The sequence below is a fragment of the Lolium perenne genome, chromosome 2, assembly GCF_019359855.2.
Source record: "Lolium perenne isolate Kyuss_39 chromosome 2, Kyuss_2.0, whole genome shotgun sequence".
Classification (NCBI taxonomy): domain Eukaryota; kingdom Viridiplantae; phylum Streptophyta; class Magnoliopsida; order Poales; family Poaceae; genus Lolium; species Lolium perenne.
In genome coordinates this window covers 122956420-122976729 of record NC_067245.2, presented here as the reverse complement: position 1 = coordinate 122976729, position 20310 = coordinate 122956420, and the positions used below count along the sequence as shown (strand labels likewise).

Below are 20310 nucleotides of genomic sequence, written 5' to 3'. Positions count from 1 at the left end.
CGACACGCCGTTCATCTGCAGCGCCCAGTATTCATCGGGAGAAGACAACGTCGACAATGCCGCCAAGGAAGTCACCTGGAAAGCCGCGCACCATCAAGTCTACGCTGCCAATAACACAGGAAACGCAAGGAACGGGGAGGCGGAGAACACACTCCCCGCTCCAGCAGGCGACGAAGCTTTCAAAATAGTGCCAGTAACAATAGTAGCGATTACACCATCGCGGAGGAAGAATGGGCAGCTCCCAGGGCAGCCATGCTTAATAACACACCTCTCCCCGCTGGAACCTCAGTCGGGACCCTCAACGCCTACCGCGAGATATTGGACAAGAATCGGGAGCGGCTGTTAGTTGAGCAAACCACCCTCGAGAAACGCTTGCTTGCGGCAGAACAATCTAGCGAACGGCGGAGGGGCTCGCGAAGAAGCGCTTCCCGAAGCAGTCAAGGCACGGGGAAACATCGATCAAGGTTATCCAGATTATCGGAAGACGATACTAGGGAAATAACGTCAAACTTGTCTAGATCGTTCATGACCACGGATACCGCAGGGATGCTAAGGCCAAAAACCGTCGAAGGAGCAACTGCCAACCTTGCGGCGTACTGTGTTAACCAACGACCCGAAGGTTCCATGGTTAAAGCACATCGGGGCACTTTGGAAAGCCTCGCAATCCTGGGAGACAAACTGGTTCCAAGAAAAGAAAAAGCCTCGCCTCAAGTCGGAGGTTCAAAGCACCGTTCAAGGGACGCTCGAGATGAGATTACCCAGAGCAGAATCGACAAAGCCAGGCAACAGCGAGCCACGAGGGGAGAAGATTATAGCGACGCCTCGGAAGAAAGCGAGGAATACGACGGTGAATTGAGGGGGGCTGATTGCTTGAGTTACAAGATCCGCGAAACAATGCCACCCAAGAAGTTCAAACCTACCCCTACTGATGCCGCGAAGTATGATGGGCAGCAGGAGCCAAGGTGTAACGGCCACGGTAGAACCCCATATTAGATTTGTTTGTTCTTTTTCTTTTATGCATCATCATGCATCATACATCATATCATCCACAAGATTTTTAACAAATAAAAATTACTTTGAATAAAATATTTTGTTTCCCCCCTCTCATATGGTTTCTATAATAAACCATCCCCATGTCTTCTATTTTAAAACAAAACCCTAAAACCAAAACTACTAACCAAAATAAAATACCTTCATATATTTTCCTACTTTAAAGTAAAATTGGTTTTGTTCTATTTTGTTTTTTTTGCAATAGTATTCCAAACAGTTTTAAAATAAAACAGAAAAATAGAAACCCCTCTCTTCCCCCTGGGCCTCCCTTTTCTTCTCTGGCCCGTCCCCTTTCTCTTCTTCTGCTGCACCAGCCTGAGTTGGCCCAGTCCACCGGCCCATACCCCTTCGTATCGGCCTCTCTCTCTTCCCCTTTCTTCCTCGATAGCGACATGAGCACGAGAGGAGCGTGCCCCTCCTTTTTCCCTGGCGGACGTCATCCTCCACCACCATAGCGCCAACCACTCCCCTCCCCTTTTAATCTCCATCCGAGGCAGGAAAACCCTAGCCCTCACCCATCTCCTCCCTCGCGCCGCCATCTACCTCCTTTCCCCTTCATCTTCATCTCTCTGTAAGCAAACGAAGAAGAAAAACGAACCCCACAGCACCTCCACCTCCCCACCATGGCGCCACCGCTACCGACGCTCCCTCGCCGAGCTGATACCACCAGAAGAACGACCTCATCGTCCTCTTCTTCCCCATGCAAGGAATCGAACCGGAGCCCTCTAAATCTCCAGCGAATTCGCCGATTCCGTCTTCAAGTCCGGCGAGCAAATCTTCAATTCCGGCGACGCCGGTGACCCCTTGGTGTCGGCTCCGCCACCTCCTGTTTCCCCAAGTCAGGGCGCACCTTCGACGCCTTGTACCTCGTCCAGGTTCGCTCCCAGTCGTCAGGTTCATCTCCGACCGGCGAGCTCCGCCATGGCCTTCATCCCCGAGCTTCGCCTCGTCTACCTCAAAGGACGGCGCGCCTCATTCCGTACATCAAGTGAGCAGCAACGTGGTGGTTTGCCCTCTACTTCCCGATCTAGACATCCTGGGTTCAAACCCCACTGCCAGCTAAATCCAAACTTTTTCTTCTCTTTTTGTTCAGATCTCGTGGGCGGAAGACACTACTTACCGATTGGAACCATATCCTGTTCAACATCATCATCCAGCCGAGCTGGTCAGTTCTGTTGACTCCGACCCAACAGATCCAGAGCTCAAATCCTGGGGCAATCTAATTTAAGCCCACCTTTTCCTCTATTTTTTTGCCAGATCTGCTAGTTCTTCTGCATCTGGGCCTCAGCCCACTCCCTGCCAGCTTCTTCGTCGCCCGGAGCGCGGCAGGCCGCCACCTGCTGCTCAGGTCCGGCCCTGTACCAGCCCATATCTCTTTCTTTTTGTTTTATTCTTTTACAAATGTTGTAAAAATAATATCTTCTAAACTATAACTCCAAATGCAAAGTGTTATATATGAAAATTGATCAGAAAAATGTGATGAACATGAATATGCCATCCATATGCCTGTTTGCATCTCGCATCATGTTGAGCCGTGATAGTTATGCATGTTCACCTAACATATATGCGGAGTATTTCGGAACACCGACTAGGTTTTTCCCGCTCCGTTTAATATTGAAGTAGCTCACCCTTGCCATGCTACTGCCATGCTAATCCACCCTTAAATTATCGGTAGAAAATGCAACTCCAACATAATGTGCTTGTCCGGGGTTCCTACTCCGATTAATATGGATAAGTTGCATCGCCGCGTCATGTTTGCCATGTCATGCATGTCATGCATATCATCTTAATCATGCTGGTTCTTATTCCGTAGTAGTAAGATTTGCATCCATTGTGTGTTCCAGCATTTGCTTCTTCCCGGATAGGATCGCGAAGTGGTGCGGTGAGATACGACAAGTTCTCCGGATGTCCCTCGGCAAGTTTTAACAGGCAAGCATTTCCCCTATACTCCTGCCCCTGCAGAAGTCGCTCACCTATTTTATTTTGCCTTCTCCCTCATGCTATCCTTAAGTTGCGTTCTTGTCACGTGTCCCTTCCACTTGTTACCTCAAGCAGCCCATATTGCCACCACCAACCACCAACCTCCTAGAGCTGTTGTTTGGTTATCGGGTCTGCCTTGCGAGTCGTAGTGCATGCTAGTGCTGTTTATAACTCGTAACCGTTATCGCTATCCTTTCGGGTTATCTGTTGGGGAAACATGATATATGGTTTATGGTTATATCTGTTGAGGATATCATGGTTACTTGTTAATAGTTGTTAGCGGAGGCATCGGTGGGTCAGCTGATCGTTTTGTGACGGCTCACTTGTGTTTCTTTTAAACCTAGGACCCCGAGTTCTTGTTATCTGTTCCGAGACTGAGCGCTCTAACCACACGTGGGTATGTTTCTGGGTCTCCCCTCGACCACTGCCGGAATCTACAAACTTTGTCCAAAGGGCCACAATTAGTTTGCAATGTTTTACCATTTGTTGTTGCGTGCATGCCAGCCTGTTACTTATTTACTTTGGGAAGCCCCTGGGTGCCTTGTATCCCTTGTTTCTGGTATGCACGCATAGGTCGCGGAGCCGCTGCGAAGTGGTATATCGCCCCAGTGTGTGTTTAAACCACCTAGTACGCTGTCGCAAACAGCTAGGTCCGCTTCGGAGATACGGCCGGACTTCGATACGGGTTCAACTTAGTTAGGTGGCTTCCTGGACATTGTTGTCGTGAAGGAGAGTGCGGGTCGTGATATCCTTCCCTTGCTAGGTTGGGTTGATCGTGCGTGTGGGCACATTTGGGCACCCCTGCAGGGTTACATCTTATCGATAAGCCGTGTCCGCGGTTATGGACGACTTGGAGCTGTATGACTCGACCATAGACAACTTACACATGTTGTTTCAATACTAATAACTTGTGTAGTAAGTAGCACAACTTCAACAATAAATGGTTAAAACTTGGCAAACGTGTGGGTGCCTTTGTAAGTACTTCTTGGCGAAGGGGAAACGCATCGGCTGTGTTATGTTTGCAGAGTATAGAACTGTTAGTTTATGCGCTCTCTCACCTTCTATGTTTAGACGAATGTTGTAGAGTGTCTCTATAGGTTTTTAGTGCTTGCGTGCTGCCGCTTAACCCCACCATATTGCCTATGACGTTCCTCTTGCGTCCTCTAAGTCCCCTGCGTGCCTCAAGTACAAAGGACGACTGGTTGACGAATGCTTATACGTCTTGAAGTCTTGTTAAGTACGAACCCGTACTTATTGCTGCTTCTACGGGATATAACCGGGCAGGTATGAAGATATGTTCGATGAAGACGACGCTAGCAAGGTTACCCTTCCGGCTTGGCCTGGGCAGGGTTATGGACGCCACTTGGTTATCTTCAGGACTCTTTGTCCAAATTTGTATCTTGTCCGTACTCGGATGTATTTGATCTTCTGTATGATTTGGATCTTTGTATGTATCTATTTGTATCTTGACTCGTTCGAGTCGTTGTTGTAATATATATGTTTCTTGTGGGCTCTATTGTAATCCTGTTGTAATGTTACCTCTCGTGATTGATTCCACCCGCATCGCGTGCATGCTTTGGCGTGTACGAGGCGCTTGGTGGTGCGTCTCCTAAAATCGATATCGTGCGGATTTCAGCGGATTCGCTGGGATCCTCATGGTACCGATTTTGGGGCGTCACAAGTTGGTATCAGAGCATCAGGTTGACGGTACCCCACTAGTCCAGCCTTTAGGATAACCTTGCCAACGGTAGTTAAGTTTAGAGCGTCCAAACTATTTTCGAAAATTCGTTGGATAGATCTGATTAGCTCTGATTTTCTCCTTACCTAAATTCTTTCTCCTCTTACCTTTGCGAGTTTTGAATCTTCTCTTATCTGCTTCTCTGAGTCTTACGTCTCTACGCGGGTTGGACGATCTTTGCCCCTCACCTATTGGGTCTGATCTTCCCGACGCAAGCGCATCATCAACAACGGAAGAACGACTTCTTGTTAGTGGTGTCGAGAAGATGAACACCTCGACAGAAGAAGGTTCCACGCCAAGGTCGGGTGTTTATCAACATGGTACAAGAAGATCAGATAGTTTAACCAACTCCCCCTTAGGTTGACGTGGGATCTCGGGGCGCGATCCCTTGTTAGTGGTGTCGATTGTAACGGCCACGGTAGAACCCCATATTAGATTTGTTTGTTCTTTTTCTTTTATGCATCATCATGCATCATACATCATATCATCCACAAGATTTTTAACAAATAAAAATTACTTTGAATAAAATATTTTGTTTCCCCCCTCTCATATGGTTTCTATAATAAACCATCCCCATGTCTTCTATTTTAAAACAAAACCCTAAAACCAAAACTACTAACCAAAATAAAATACCTTCATATATTTTCCTACTTTAAAGTAAAATTGGTTTTGTTCTATTTTGTTTTTTTTGCAATAGTATTCCAAACAGTTTTAAAATAAAACAGAAAAATAGAAACCCCTCTCTTCCCCCTGGGCCTCCCTTTTCTTCTCTGGCCCGTCCCCTTTCTCTTCTTCTGCTGCACCAGCCTGAGTTGGCCCAGTCCACCGGCCCATACCCCTTCGTATCGGCCTCTCTCTCTTCCCCTTTCTTCCTCGATAGCGACATGAGCACGAGAGGAGCGTGCCCCTCCTTTTTCCCTGGCGGACGTCATCCTCCACCACCATAGCGCCAACCACTCCCCTCCCCTTTTAATCTCCATCCGAGGCAGGAAAACCCTAGCCCTCACCCATCTCCTCCCTCGCGCCGCCATCTACCTCCTTTCCCCTTCATCTTCATCTCTCTGTAAGCAAACGAAGAAGAAAAACGAACCCCACAGCACCTCCACCTCCCCACCATGGCGCCACCGCTACCGACGCTCCCTCGCCGAGCTGATACCACCAGAAGAACGACCTCATCGTCCTCTTCTTCCCCATGCAAGGAATCGAACCGGAGCCCTCTAAATCTCCAGCGACCCGCCGATTCCGTCTTCAAGTCCGGCGAGCAAATCTTCAATTCCGGCGACGCCGGTGACCCCTTGGTGTCGGCTCCGCCACCTCCTGTTTCCCCAAGTCAGGGCGCACCTTCGACGCCTTGTACCTCGTCCAGGTTCGCTCCCAGTCGTCAGGTTCATCTCCGACCGGCGAGCTCCGCCATGGCCTTCATCCCCGAGCTTCGCCTCGTCTACCTCAAAGGACGGCGCGCCTCATTCCGTACATCAAGTGAGCAGCAACGTGGTGGTTTGCCCTCTACTTCCCGATCTAGACATCCTGGGTTCAAACCCCACTGCCAGCTAAATCCAAACTTTTTCTTCTCTTTTTGTTCAGATCTCGTGGGCGGAAGACACTACTTACCGATTGGAACCATATCCTGTTCAACATCATCATCCAGCCGAGCTGGTCAGTTCTGTTGACTCCGACCCAACAGATCCAGAGCTCAAATCCTGGGGCAATCTAATTTAAGCCCACCTTTTCCTCTATTTTTTTGCCAGATCTGCTAGTTCTTCTGCATCTGGGCCTCAGCCCACTCCCTGCCAGCTTCTTCGTCGCCCGGAGCGCGGCAGGCCGCCACCTGCTGCTCAGGTCCGGCCCTGTACCAGCCCATATCTCTTTCTTTTTGTTTTATTCTTTTACAAATGTTGTAAAAATAATATCTTCTAAACTATAACTCCAAATGCAAAGTGTTATATATGAAAATTGATCAGAAAAATGTGATGAACATGAATATGCCATCCATATGCCTGTTTGCATCTCGCATCATGTTGAGCCGTGATAGTTATGCATGTTCACCTAACATATATGCGGAGTATTTCGGAACACCGACTAGGTTTTTCCCGCTCCGTTTAATATTGAAGTAGCTCACCCTTGCCATGCTACTGCCATGCTAATCCACCCTTAAATTATCGGTAGAAAATGCAACTCCAACATAATGTGCTTGTCCGGGGTTCCTACTCCGATTAATATGGATAAGTTGCATCGCCGCGTCATGTTTGCCATGTCATGCATGTCATGCATATCATCTTAATCATGCTGGTTCTTATTCCGTAGTAGTAAGATTTGCATCCATTGTGTGTTCCAGCATTTGCTTCTTCCCGGATAGGATCGCGAAGTGGTGCGGTGAGATACGACAAGTTCTCCGGATGTCCCTCGGCAAGTTTTAACAGGCAAGCATTTCCCCTATACTCCTGCCCCTGCAGAAGTCGCTCACCTATTTTATTTTGCCTTCTCCCTCATGCTATCCTTAAGTTGCGTTCTTGTCACGTGTCCCTTCCACTTGTTACCTCAAGCAGCCCATATTGCCACCACCAACCACCAACCTCCTAGAGCTGTTGTTTGGTTATCGGGTCTGCCTTGCGAGTCGTAGTGCATGCTAGTGCTGTTTATAACTCGTAACCGTTATCGCTATCCTTTCGGGTTATCTGTTGGGGAAACATGATATATGGTTTATGGTTATATCTGTTGAGGATATCATGGTTACTTGTTAATAGTTGTTAGCGGAGGCATCGGTGGGTCAGCTGATCGTTTTGTGACGGCTCACTTGTGTTTCTTTTAAACCTAGGACCCCGAGTTCTTGTTATCTGTTCCGAGACTGAGCGCTCTAACCACACGTGGGTATGTTTCTGGGTCTCCCCTCGACCACTGCCGGAATCTACAGCTTTGTCCAGTGGCCACAATTAGTTTGCAATGTTTTACCATTTGTTGTTGCGTGCATGCCAGCCTGTTACTTATTTACTTTGGGAAGCCCCTGGGTGCCTTGTATCCCTTGTTTCTGGTATGCACGCATAGGTCGCGGAGCCGCTGCGAAGTGGTATATCGCCCCGGTGTGTTTAAACCACCTAGTACGCTGTCGCAAACAGCTAGGTCCGCTTCGGAGATACGGCCGGACTTCGATACGGGTTCAACTTAGTTAGGTGGCTTCCTGGACATTGTTGTCGTGAAGGAGAGTGCGGGTCGTGATATCCTTCCCTTGCTAGGTTGGGTTGATCGTGCGTGTGGGCACATTTGGGCACCCCTGCAGGGTTACATCTTATCGATAAGCCGTGTCCGCGGTTATGGACGACTTGGAGCTGTATGACTCGACCATAGACAACTTACACATGTTGTTTCAATACTAATAACTTGTGTAGTAAGTAGCACAACTTCAACAATAAATGGTTAAAACTTGGCAAACGTGTGGGTGCCTTTGTAAGTACTTCTTGGCGAAGGGGAAACGCATCGGCTGTGTTATGTTTGCAGAGTATAGAACTGTTAGTTTATGCGCTCTCTCACCTTCTATGTTTAGACGAATGTTGTAGAGTGTCTCTATAGGTTTTTAGTGCTTGCGTGCTGCCGCTTAACCCCACCATATTGCCTATGACGTTCCTCTTGCGTCCTCTAAGTCCCCTGCGTGCCTCAAGTACAAAGGACGACTGGTTGACGAATGCTTATACGTCTTGAAGTCTTGTTAAGTACGAACCCGTACTTATTGCTGCTTCTACGGGATATAACCGGGCAGGTATGAAGATATGTTCGATGAAGACGACGCTAGCAAGGTTACCCTTCCGGCTTGGCCTGGGCAGGGTTATGGACGCCACTTGGTTATCTTCAGGACTCTTTGTCCAAATTTGTATCTTGTCCGTACTCGGATGTATTTGATCTTCTGTATGATTTGGATCTTTGTATGTATCTATTTGTATCTTGACTCGTTCGAGTCGTTGTTGTAATATATATGTTTCTTGTGGGCTCTATTGTAATCCTGTTGTAATGTTACCTCTCGTGATTGATTCCACCCGCATCGCGTGCATGCTTTGGCGTGTACGAGGCGCTTGGTGGTGCGTCTCCTAAAATCGATATCGTGCGGATTTCAGCGGATTCGCTGGGATCCTCATGGTACCGATTTTGGGGCGTCACACAAGGTCATGGATAGACGATTACCTGCAGACTGTGATCTTACACAAAGGAAACCAGATAGCAGCCATGCAATGCCTGCAGCTTTACCTGAAAGATTCGGCACGGGCCTGGCTGAGAGGTCTGCCGAAGGGATCCATCAAATCATGGGACGACCTGGTGGACGCTTTCGTCGCCAACTTCCAAGCGACGTACAAAAGGCCAGTTGGGATCGAGGAGCTACGGCATTGCCACCAGAAACAGAAGGAGTCGATGTGTGCATACATCGGTAGGTTCACCAAACTCCTGAACGCTGCCGAAGACGTTTCTGTTGACAGAGCAATCGATGCCTTCAGCGACGGCATCCGACGTGAAACGTACATAGAAGAACTCGGGCGCAATAAGCCGAAAACCGTAACCAAATTAATGGAAATCGCCAACAGCTGGGCTGATGGTGAAGACAATGTACGAAGACCGCGACAGCGCAGTGACGACGAGGATGACGATCAGCTGAAGAATGATTCGGGTGGTCGCAGGGATTGTCACAAGAAGAGGAAGGACCGCAGCTACGACGACATCAACTTGGTAGCTGCTAGATATTCCGATCGGCAAGATGATCGGTATGATGATAGGCGAGATGATCGACAGGACGGCAATCGGAGCAACTCTGGGAACCGTAGCAACTACAAGCCACGACCTCAGAGGACCCCCGAGCTACCCTTCGCTGAGCAGATAAACGCACCTTGCTATTTGCATGCGTACATCGACTCCAAAGACAATAAAAAGAAATCAAGCCACTTGCTCAGAGATTGTCGACAGTTCATCGAGATGCAGAAGCTCATTCAGCAGCAGCAACCGCCACCTCCACCACCTCCACCTCAGCATCAGGTCCAGCAGGTTTAGCCTAACAAACCTAACGAGTCCTTTCCACCGCCTCGTGGGAAAATGAGCATGATTCACAGGACTGGTGTTTCAAGGAGGGAGATGAAAAAGCTCACCCAAGAGATCAACCTGGCGGAAAGCATCATGGCCAATATCCTTGAGTATATCGACTGGTCATCTCAGAGTACCACGTTCAGTAGGGCAGATCACCCGATGACAATCCCAAAGCCAGGACATGCTGCGCTAGTAGTCGAGGCGCAAATTGGAGGATTTAAGATGAGCAAAGTTTTTATGGACGGTGGAAGCGGGATAGACCTGATATTCCTCGACACGATTAAAACTATGGGAATTACGATGAGGATGCTAGAAGAGACAGATACCTGTTTTCATGGGATCCTTCCAACCTCACCGGCGTACTCTATTGGCAAACTGTACCTGAACGTCGTCTTTGGTAAACCCGACAACTTTAGGAAAGAAAAGATCGAGTTCGAGGTGGTCAATTGGGAATCACAGTACCATGCTATACATGGAATATCAGCTTATGCCAAGTTCATGGCTGTGCCGCACTATGCATACGTCAAGCTGAAAATGCCTGGGAACAACGGGACAAACATCACAGTCTATGGAAGTTTTTCACGCTCGGATAATTGTGATCGCGATTTCCAAAGGATCGCTGCAAAGTTTGGACTCATGCAGGAGGCTGTCGATCTCCCTCCAAAATCGTCGGCACGTGATAGCAAAGAAGATGAACGCGCCAGGAAGACAAAGAAGAAGCCAGCCGACCTTACTCTAGAAACTTCTACAGTGAAAACTTCAGCAGCCGATGGTACAACGGCCTTAGAAGAACACAAAACGCTGGCAATCACTGCCGGGACCCCTGGCGAAACCAAGGACGCTTCTGACATCGCTAGCGCGGTGATCAAGCCAGAAGATAAGAAGAACCCTCCTCTTGCTTAAGAGGATGGGTAGCATTTAGTTTGCCTTTTCTTTTCAACAGGGCTCCTTTTCGCCCCTTAGTCTCTTGCTTACGTTATTAATGAGAACTTAAGTTTTGTTTCCTTGAAAAGCATTGCAGTAGTTCGGAACACCCGAACCACATCGTCATGAGCCTCGTTCGCATATTTCGGCGAACGTTAGGGCAATGAAGAACACGTCCAAAGATTGCACCCCAAAAAAGCCTCTGGAATTACGAGTGCTAAAGGATGCGAAAACAACGAGGACCCAGCTGTTGTCTTTTTGCTATAAGATGCCTCAACGAGTGCCGTAAATAGCAAGAGACGTGAAACACATATACTAACGACCCCACGTTCGGCACTTTGCTTATGGAAGTACCAAAGGACGACAGAGTCATCGGCAGAATTAGTGCTCCCGATATATTCGGGAGCTGCTGTCAAGACATGCATCGGTTGAAAGCAAACTTGCACATACAACGGGTTTAGCAAGACCCACAACACGAGCTGATCACTCAAACAATTTGCTGACCAATGAATACACATACAATCAAACCAGCAATTAAGATTTGCTCCTCCAAAATTTGCCAACGGCATTAAGATGGTAAAAATGCATGTACATGCACGCACCAATAAAAGTATTTTAAACATTAAAAACCCAAAATACTCGGGTGTAGTAAGAAACCAAAGTCTTCTATTTACAGTAGGAACATGACCCTGAATTACCCTTGTGGAGTCTCTTTTTCTTCCTGCCTTCGAGTCCTTTTCTAGCCTGTCGACAATTATATTGGCAGGGAGTGTCACCTTCGGGTACAGAGGCTCCAAACCACCCGCTGCATTGGCGATGGACAGCAAGTTTGCAGAAGGATAACGCGCAAGGACGAGGGCAAGTGTAAATCTAGCTCCCGCAAAAACTTGAGCTCGCACCAAGTCTCGGATCTTCTTGGCATTCCTGAATTCTGACATTAAAGTCAACAGCGTGGGAGGGACCGCGTTCAAAGGAAACATCGTCTTCCATATTACTCTCATCCCCTTGTAGCACTTGTCGAAGAACCGATGCACCTGTTGGACCCGGTCTTGGAACTTCGCGACAGCCGAAGCCTTTGACTGTTCCCTCCAGAAAACTTCGTCTGCTGATGATAGTTGGGTCAGTGCATTTACACGCTCATGTATACGCTTGCTTTCTTCAGCCTTGTTCAGAGCTACGACTAGCAAATGAACCAGCAGAAGATAAGAAAGTGCTTTTCATGAAATAGCAAAGAGCAAGAGAGCCGGAGCACTTACAGTTCAAACTTTCGGTAGCCTTGTGCAATTCAGTAAGCACGTAGCGCTCAGCATCAGCGGCAATCTCATTTTTCTTATTGACAATGGCAGCTAAGGCATAAGTGCTGCGCATATCTTTCTCCATCTGCGCGATCCGGTCCTTCATGCGTTGAAGTCGATCACTTTTAGGGACAGCACCCGAGGAGTCATCGACAAAAGCAGGCACAGGGTAAACCTGCAAAATATTGATCAAAGGCGCGACGGATTACATGGAGTCAACATTGGAAGTTACTCCCATCGGGAGCGTACGAATACAAATATTGTAGCAAGGGTATGCTGACAACATTGCCAGCATAAAATTCATTACAACCAAGTAAGTTTTATGATAAGACATCGTTTTGATCAAGCAAAGTTACAAGGCTTAGGGGGCTTGGGTCTGGTTCGATAAACTGGGGCCAGTTGATGATTTCTTTGCCTCGACTAACTCAAGGAGCTGGCGTGCACATGCAAGGGCCGAAGCTTTAAAGGTACTCAGATCAACGAATTTTTCGTCGGGTCCCCTCGGAAGCTCCTTGGACATCTCTTCAATATTAGCTATGAAGCCATGACCCATCATAATTTGGAAGGCTAGGAGGGGACCATAGGTGCGCGAAGTACGTTTGAATACCTCGATAACCTCCTTGGTGTTGACGACAAAAGCGTCGAACAGCTGCCCCAAAGTCTTATCTTGATTAATCTTGGGGAAAATCATCAAATGGATTCGTGCCATGGATCCCTTCCCCTTCTGAAGAAGGTCCTGAACAAGCTAATGAGACGCAAGCCTCATCGACAGAGTGTTTGACGGAGAATTGTTCGGGACCCCATCCAGAGCCTCGGCAGGGATATCAGCAGCTCCTGAGAAGGATCATATATGAAGAAAGGCATTAACAAAATAATCAATGTTTGCAAAAGCGATAATCGAGAAAAGGTCACAAAAAGAGGATTACTGAGCAAAGCCAGAGAGGATTGGCGGAGAAGATCATCTTTCTCCATTGCCCAAGCTTCGGCAGTGAGCCTGGTTGTTTCTTCGTCCTTCATCCTCCTCTTCAGCTCCTCGAGTTCTTCCTTCAAAGAATCAATTTCTGTACGAGCTTCGGCAGCAATCTTAATTGCGCCCAAAACCTTCCAATTTCGAGGAGGAAGACTCGACCTCCTTTTGCAGCCGAGCCTTGTCGACCTCGAAAGAAGCGTATTGGGAGGCGAAAGATTCCAAGGATGATATAACAGCTCGCAAGTCCTTAAAAATAAAGGAAAAGTTTTATCAGATGAAGTACTCAAGGTCTATTCAAGAGCTGTTGGACTCAAACAAGAAAAGACTTACAGGTTTTCCTGAAGGAGGAGTTGCGGCAGCAGCAGCCGAAGGAATATTCTTCCCCTTGGAAAGGGAAGAAGCAGTCGATATTTGGGCTGCGGGGATTGTAGCAGGGGCCGAAGCCTCGGAAACTGCAAGATCCGATGGAGCAGCGCTAGTTTTGGATTTCTTGGGCGGAGGCTCGATGAAGTCTTCATCACTACAGAAGTAAATGGTTGGCAGAGTCAAACAGAGGATGCGAATAGCAAAGGCAAAATGCAGGTTTCGAAGAAAAGGCAAGGACTTACAGATTGTAAAGATCATCTTCATCGGCAAAGCCGCCAGATGACCTCTTCGAAGGCAGTGCTTCGGCTTCTTCCGCAGCTGCATCAATAAAGGCAGCGTGATCAGCGCCATCATCGTGCATTGATCCCGCTGTGTCGCTAATATCGTTGGCTGCAGATTTGGGATCGATAAGGATGGCTTCAGGGTTTATTGGGTCAGCATGTTCAGCTTCCAAGCTTGCATTTCCCTCAGTGTGAGACCCCACGGGGACTGAGGAATCTCCTCTCTCGGAAATATCATGCGGCAGGTCTTGCAAGTAATCAGGATCTATGGGATTCTGTCAAAGGCAAAACAAGTAAGTACAATGGCAGCCGTGTTAATCCAGAGAAACAGCACAATGAAAATGTGAGAGAAATAAATTACCTCGGTTGGCGGGTGATCAGCATCAAATGGTAGATGGGAAGATGTGAGAGGGATTGAATCTTCCTGACTGAAGTGAGTAAGACGATGAACTTCGTCAAGTAGTTCTTTTTCGGATAATTCGGTAGCATTTATCCTAGTCTCGTCCTTGGGACCCGAATACAACCACATCGGGTGAGCCCTAACCATGATCGGCTGAACTCGACGCTTCAAGAACACAGCGGCTACCTCTGTGCCTATCATGGTCTGACCGTCGGCTTCCTTGATCCAAAGGAATCTGTCGAATAACCTATCGACTGCTGGTTTTTCGTCGGGAGAAAGGGTATTTTTCCAAGATTGCTTAGGCTTGGCTTCAAGAACGTCGGAGAAGCGAGGAAGTTGGAGTTCGGTTGTTGAGGGTGGAGATCTTCTTCTTCACCATCTTGCAGATTCACGATAGATCTGGATTCGGCGGTGGCGGCATAGTGGTTTTGAGTGCAGGAGACGAATGGGGAAGAAAAGGATGCAATGATGGAGTGTGAGAAGAAGAAAGTCTGCAACAAAGAGATTATAAGATGCAAAACTAAGGATCAGACGGGCACGTGTCCTCAATTTATTTAAAGAGTCTCTTTTTCATCAACAAATCATGGGAATCGAGGAGACGCTTTGGTAACTGCACGCAAGGAGCGGTCATTTCTTAAAAACAGAACCACACAGAAGTAGGATGGGCCCAACAGGTCGTGTCCTGTCATGTTAGGACTGCAACAGTGGTGAAGTCATCACTGACGTCATAAAACTTGATTGGGGAGTCGAAGAAACAAAACTGTTGAGTGGTCAACTTGAGTCTACGCACGGATTGCAAGATTCCGCACCTAGACTCGGGGGCTACTCCCATCGGGAGCACAGGACGCGCACCCGATAAACGTGAACTCGAAGATTTTTCCATAAAGAGGGGCGTGAAGAAGTATTTGAAGAAAAGAACAGTATGTTCAGCTCGAGTCTGCACCCGGTCACAAGCGCCCGTGCCCAGACTCGGGGGCTACTCCCATCGGGAGCACAGGACGCACACCCGATAAAACTTTTTTGCACTCCAGGATCATGCCCGGGGACTTAATTCTGTGTAGAGTAACGTTGTTTTGCCAACGGCAGTTAACCAGCAAAGCTGGGCGCGTTACTCAAATATCCTTTACGCATTAAATCTTACTGAGAAACTACAAGCCTCGATATGAATTTATCGGACGGTTTATGAAGACTTGCAAGAAACTTCGGCAGAAGAAAACATTCGAGTAGTACAACTTGAGTCTACACACGGACTGCAAGCATCCGTATCTAGACTCGGGGGCTACTCCCATCGGGAGCACTAGACGCGGACCCGATAAAAGGAGACGAAGCCAGTACAAGGTGGACAAGAATTATCAAGAGAAGAACATTCAGCGGAGGCATGCTTTAGTTTCTACCCGAAATATATTCGGCTAGACACTCTGGGACTACTGACGTGGGCATTACCCTTCGGGTAACTGGTATTGCCCTATCCCGTATAGCCCAGCTGGAGGCCCATGAAGACAACCGATGGCAAGGTGGGCCACTAGGACGGTGCCGAAGAAGATTCCTTGAAGACCAATGCGAAGATCAATCAAACAAGGAAAGTTTAGAACTAGGTCTCTTGTAAACCTAGTCGTACTCGTGTAGATCTCTTGAGACCTGGCCCCCTATATAAGGACCAAGAGAGGGACTGCCGAGGGACACAATCAATCTTAGCAACTTTAGCCACCAGAAGTCTGGGGCTAGGTCGCCGTAGCACTTAGCCTCTCGACGAGATCATAGCCGAAACCTTCGGCACCCCATTGTAACCCGATATTTTCATAATCAAGATCAGACAGGTAGGACGTAGGGGTGTTACCTCATCGAGGGCCCTGAACCTGGGTAAATTGCTCTCCCCGCTTGTCTGTTAACCGATGGTTCGTATCAGCCTACAGGATTTATGGGGATGAAGTGCGCTGCAGTATCTCTGATGCTAAGACGGCATTTTCGCGCCTTTTACCCTACTTCTTCCCGAAGACGGAACAGCCCAACACCTTCGCTGCTCTTACAAAGCATTTCATTCCCAAAGAGGATCTTGGGCTAGCCATTCGGCAAGAAAATCTAAAGATTGGCGTTGAAGGCACCATAGCTTGGGTTGCCGAGAGGCAGCAAAGCGTCGACTGGGCGAAGGTTGGTGAAGTGAAAAAGATGGAAACGAAGAGGTGGCAATCCCTGATTAGGGCTGCCAAGCCGCAGTCGAAGAAAATCCTCTCCTTCCTCGGATATCAACCAGCTCCTTCCCCCAGTTCTGCGAAGCCGGAGGTCAAGTAGACCATCTTGTCCCTGCTTTTCTTTTTTCTTCTTCTTTTGCTGCTGTCGCCGTAGTAGCCTTTTGCGACAGCCGATCATTGGTTCACTAGGAACCCTCTCTTTTTAATGATCATGTAAGTATCCAACTGAATTAATGGAATGCTATTTTGCCGAGTTATTGATGTCGAGATTTTCTTTCCAGTTGGTTTTTGACAACTATACCGCGGCTCCTCGTTCCTCGGATGCCTTGCCCGTTTCTTCCTTCTCGAGGAAAACTTCCGCTAATAATCTGAATGAAGATTCTTCGAGCGCTGGTCCAGTACAAGATTTGAACGAACTGCGACAGCAACTCCAAGCGATGAAGAAGCAAACATTTATAGTAATGGAGCAATCTCGGAAGTCATCTGAGAAAGAAAAACTTGCACTTCAATAGGCCCAGGAAGCCTTAGCTTTAAAGGAGTCCGCAGTTGCCGAAGCTGCTTCCCGAGAAAATTACATGCTCGAGTTGATGACTGACGCCAGTCTGGATATGGCGGGTACGCTTCCTATCTTTGAAGTTCCTCTCCTTTACCTGCTTTCTATTTCTTACCATTGTACTTCCGTCGAAAGGTTCCTTTTTGGATACTGCTGCCGAAGACCAACGGGTGGAGGCGAGATCAAATCTTCTTGTTAAACTTGCTCTGGATCATGGTTCCAGCTTTTGGGCTACGCCAGATCGTACCCGAGGAGTCGTCAGATTTCAAGATCGCGCAGGTCAAGTTCGTGACTACCTTGATTTCTGTACGAGGATGCTGGCCCTGGTTTACAACACCATGTTCCCTCGAAACGCTCGGCCGAAGACTCTTCCTGATTTGATGAATAAATTCAGAGATGCTCCTCGAATCCATGACTTTATGAAGGCCCAATTGACTGCGGAGCCCGATTGGCTATGATCATGTTGCAAGTCGTCTACCCGAAATTGGATATGACCAAAATTGTTGAATTGTGCCATGCCAAACTGAAGAAGCGTAGGAGGAATATCGACAGAATCAACGAAGTTGTTACACCCATAGCCGAGGAAATGATGGATGATTTACTTCGGATGGATGCTGAATTCTTCGTGAAGGGTAATTATGATGATCATATGAGTGCTTCTGCTGACAATGAAAGAGTAAACATAGATGACCTGATGGGTCATGAATAAAAGTTTGCTTTTTCTTGTCGAAATTTTTTCTTGTAAAAGGACCCTGTATAGTGTAAACACTATGTATGTTGTAAAATAACTTGTCTATTTTTCCTTCCTCCTAGCCCCCGAGCGTTTCGGTGGCTATTTTTTTATTGGTTTGCGAGATGTTTTAGACCAAGGCAAATGACTTTGTTGATTGTATATTGTAAAAGATTTGTATACATATATTGTATTTGCGGGTTGCAAGCCCCCGAGCCTGTCGAAGAAAAAGATGTATATCACCAATATCTTTACTATATTGTAGCACCACGAGTCCGCCTCATTAAAAACCTTCCAGCCCCACTCGGTGCCCTGAAAGGAAAAGAGTCCGTCTGAAAACTCGCGGGCGTTTCAGTACATTGTATGTTTACATAGAGGACTATATTTCGACTTAAGCGTAGAAACGCCTAAGCTGCGCCACGTTCCAGGGATTTGGCTCGTCGATCCCTGTTTTCTTGTCCTTTATCATGTATGCTCTCGTCCTTCAGTTACTTCTGTGACAATGTACGGGCCTATCCATGGCGACTCGAGTTTTCATGGCTATTTTGCGTAAGCCGGAGAACTAGGTCGCCTACCTGGAAAGACCTTGGTCGCAAACGTCGACTATGGTAGTTTTTCATATCTTGCTGGTACTTGGTGACCCTTGACAATACGTCGTCTCGAGCTTCGTCGAGTGCATCAATATCATCTTCCAGTGCCTTCCTCGAGGTTTCTTCGTTAAATTCCGCGACTCTCGGGGAATTATGCTCTATCTCTATCGGCAACACTGCCTCAGCTCCATGGACCAGAAAGAACGGAGTTTCTTGAGCCGCTGTATTTGGTGTCGTCCGTATACTCCATAGCACGCTAGGAAACTCCTCTGGCCATGTGTGTCGAGATTTTTCCAGTGGTGTTAACTGGCGCTTCTTGATGCCGTTACAGATGATGTCGTTCGCCTTTTCGACCTGGCCATTGGTTTGCGGGTGCGCAACTGAGGCAAATTGTAATTTGATGCCTACCTCTGCGCAATATGCCTTGAATTCCTTGGATGTGAAGTTGTTTCCGTTGTCTGTGACGATGCTATGAGGAACTCCAAACCAAAAAATGATACTCTTGATGAACTTGATTGCCGACGCTGCATCTGGTGAGTTTATCGGTTTCGCCTCGATCCACTTCGTGAACTTATCGACAGCTACGAGCATATACTCGTATCCTCCTGGCCATGCCTTGTGTAATTTTCCCACCATATCAAGACCCCATTGAGCAAAGGGCCATGACAATGGTATTGGCATCAATTCCGCTGCCGGAGAATGAGGTTTCGCGGCAAACCTTTGACAGGCATCACAGGTACGCACGATGTCCTTTGCATCTTCGATTGATCTTAGCCAGTAGAATCCTGCTATGAAAACCTTGGCTGCTATAGCTCGACTACTTGCGTGGTGTCCACACACTCCTTCGTGCACATCCTTTAAAAGTAACCGACCTTCTTCGGGTGCAACGCATCGCTGCAAGACTCCCGATATACTTCATTTATACAGCTCGCCCTTAACCACGGTGAAAGCCTTGGATCGTCGAATAACTCGCCTTGCTTCTACTGGGTCATCGGGTATTTCTTTCTTTAGAATATATGCGATGTAAACTTGCATCCAAGTTACTTGGACCACCATCACCTCATGCGATTCCTCTGACGCACTTGCTTCCGATATAGCTAGAGCCCGCGAGTCTTGCTCGGACTTCTCCTTTTTCTTCGTCTATTTCTTTGCCTTGGTCGATCTTTCACTTATCTCCTCCCAAAATACGCCGGGTGGTATAGCTAAGCACTGCGACCCGATATTTGCCAGAACGTCAGCTTCATCGTTGCTGAGTCTACTGATATGATTTACTTCGCACCCATCAAAAAGCTTTTCGAGTTCATTGTATACCTCCTTGTATGCTACCATATTATCATTGACTGCGTCACATTGGTTCATCACCTGTTGAGCCACCAATTGGGAGTCGCCAAAAATCTTTAATCGGGTCGCACTGCAAGCCTTCGCCACCTTCATCCCGTGTATCAGCGCTTCATATTCTGCCTCGTTATTAGATGCGTTAGGAAACGTCATCCGCAGTACATATTTCAGCTTGTCTCCTTGAGGTGATACTAATATCACTCCTGCTCCAGCTCCTTCTAACCTCTTGGACCCGTTGAAGTTCATAGTCCAGGTTCTCGATAAATCAGGGGGTCCCGTATTTTGCAACTCCATCCACTCTGCGACGAAGTCCGGTGAAATCTGTGACTTTATTCCTTTTCTTTTTTTGTACGTGATGTCCCGAGGAGAAAGCTCTATTCCCCAAAGGGAGACACGACCCGTAGCTTCCGGGTTATTCAATATATTGGACAAAGGTGCCTCATTGACCACTATGATCGAACGTGCCAAAAAATAGTGTCGCAACTTTCTTGTTGTTGTAAATACTCCATATGCCAGCTTTTGATAATGCGGGTATCGCTGTTTTGAAGGCGATAAAACTTCACTGATGAAATATACTGGCCTTTGTACTCCATGAAGTTTCCCTTCTTCTTCTCGCTCAACCACAAGTGCCGTGCTGACCACCTGAGGTGTGGCCGCAATGTATAACAGAAGAGGTTCTTTTTCCTTGGGTGCCACCAATATTGGCGGTGTCGAGATTGTGCGCTTGAGATCCTCAAAAGCTCTGTCCGCTTCTTCTTTCCACTCGAACTTTTCTCCCTACTTGATCAAGGCGTAAAACGGCAACGCCTTTTCCCCTAGCCTGGGGACGAATCTGCTTAAAGCTACGA

At 47.6% G+C, this 20310-nt stretch overlaps 2 protein-coding genes across 7 annotated transcripts; both read left to right on the top strand.

Moving 5' to 3' along the window:
* Nucleotides 1–1278: 1278 nt before the first annotated feature.
* LOC139829961 (uncharacterized) lies at nt 1279–4544 on the top strand. 4 transcript variants are annotated; one of them, XM_071826218.1, is made up of 5 exons: nt 1279–2056; nt 2144–2215; nt 2308–2398; nt 2895–2979; nt 4315–4544. In XM_071826218.1, exons 1-4 carry the CDS (start codon nt 1972–1974, stop codon nt 2974–2976), a joined length of 330 nt encoding a protein of 109 aa, XP_071682319.1. In that variant the 5' UTR covers nt 1279–1971; the 3' UTR covers nt 2977–2979; nt 4315–4544. The 4 variants fall into 4 exon arrangements, with proteins under 4 accessions (XP_071682319.1, XP_071682321.1, XP_071682320.1 ...); XM_071826220.1 differs by having other exon boundaries at nt 1280–2050; XM_071826219.1 differs by having other exon boundaries at nt 1280–2053.
* A 1464-nt stretch (nt 4545–6008) lies between these two features.
* Nucleotides 6009–8749, top strand: LOC127333515 (uncharacterized). 3 transcript variants are annotated; one of them, XM_051359889.2, is made up of 5 exons: nt 6009–6262; nt 6353–6424; nt 6517–6607; nt 7104–7188; nt 8520–8749. In XM_051359889.2, the coding sequence occupies exons 1-4, from the start codon at nt 6181–6183 to the stop codon at nt 7183–7185; spliced, it is 327 nt and encodes a 108-aa protein (XP_051215849.1). In that variant the 5' UTR covers nt 6009–6180; the 3' UTR covers nt 7186–7188; nt 8520–8749. The 3 variants fall into 3 exon arrangements, with proteins under 3 accessions (XP_051215849.1, XP_071682318.1, XP_071682317.1); XM_071826217.1 differs by having other exon boundaries at nt 6009–6247; nt 7104–8749; XM_071826216.1 differs by having other exon boundaries at nt 7104–8749.
* The last annotated feature ends 11561 nt before the right edge of the window (nt 8750–20310 follow it).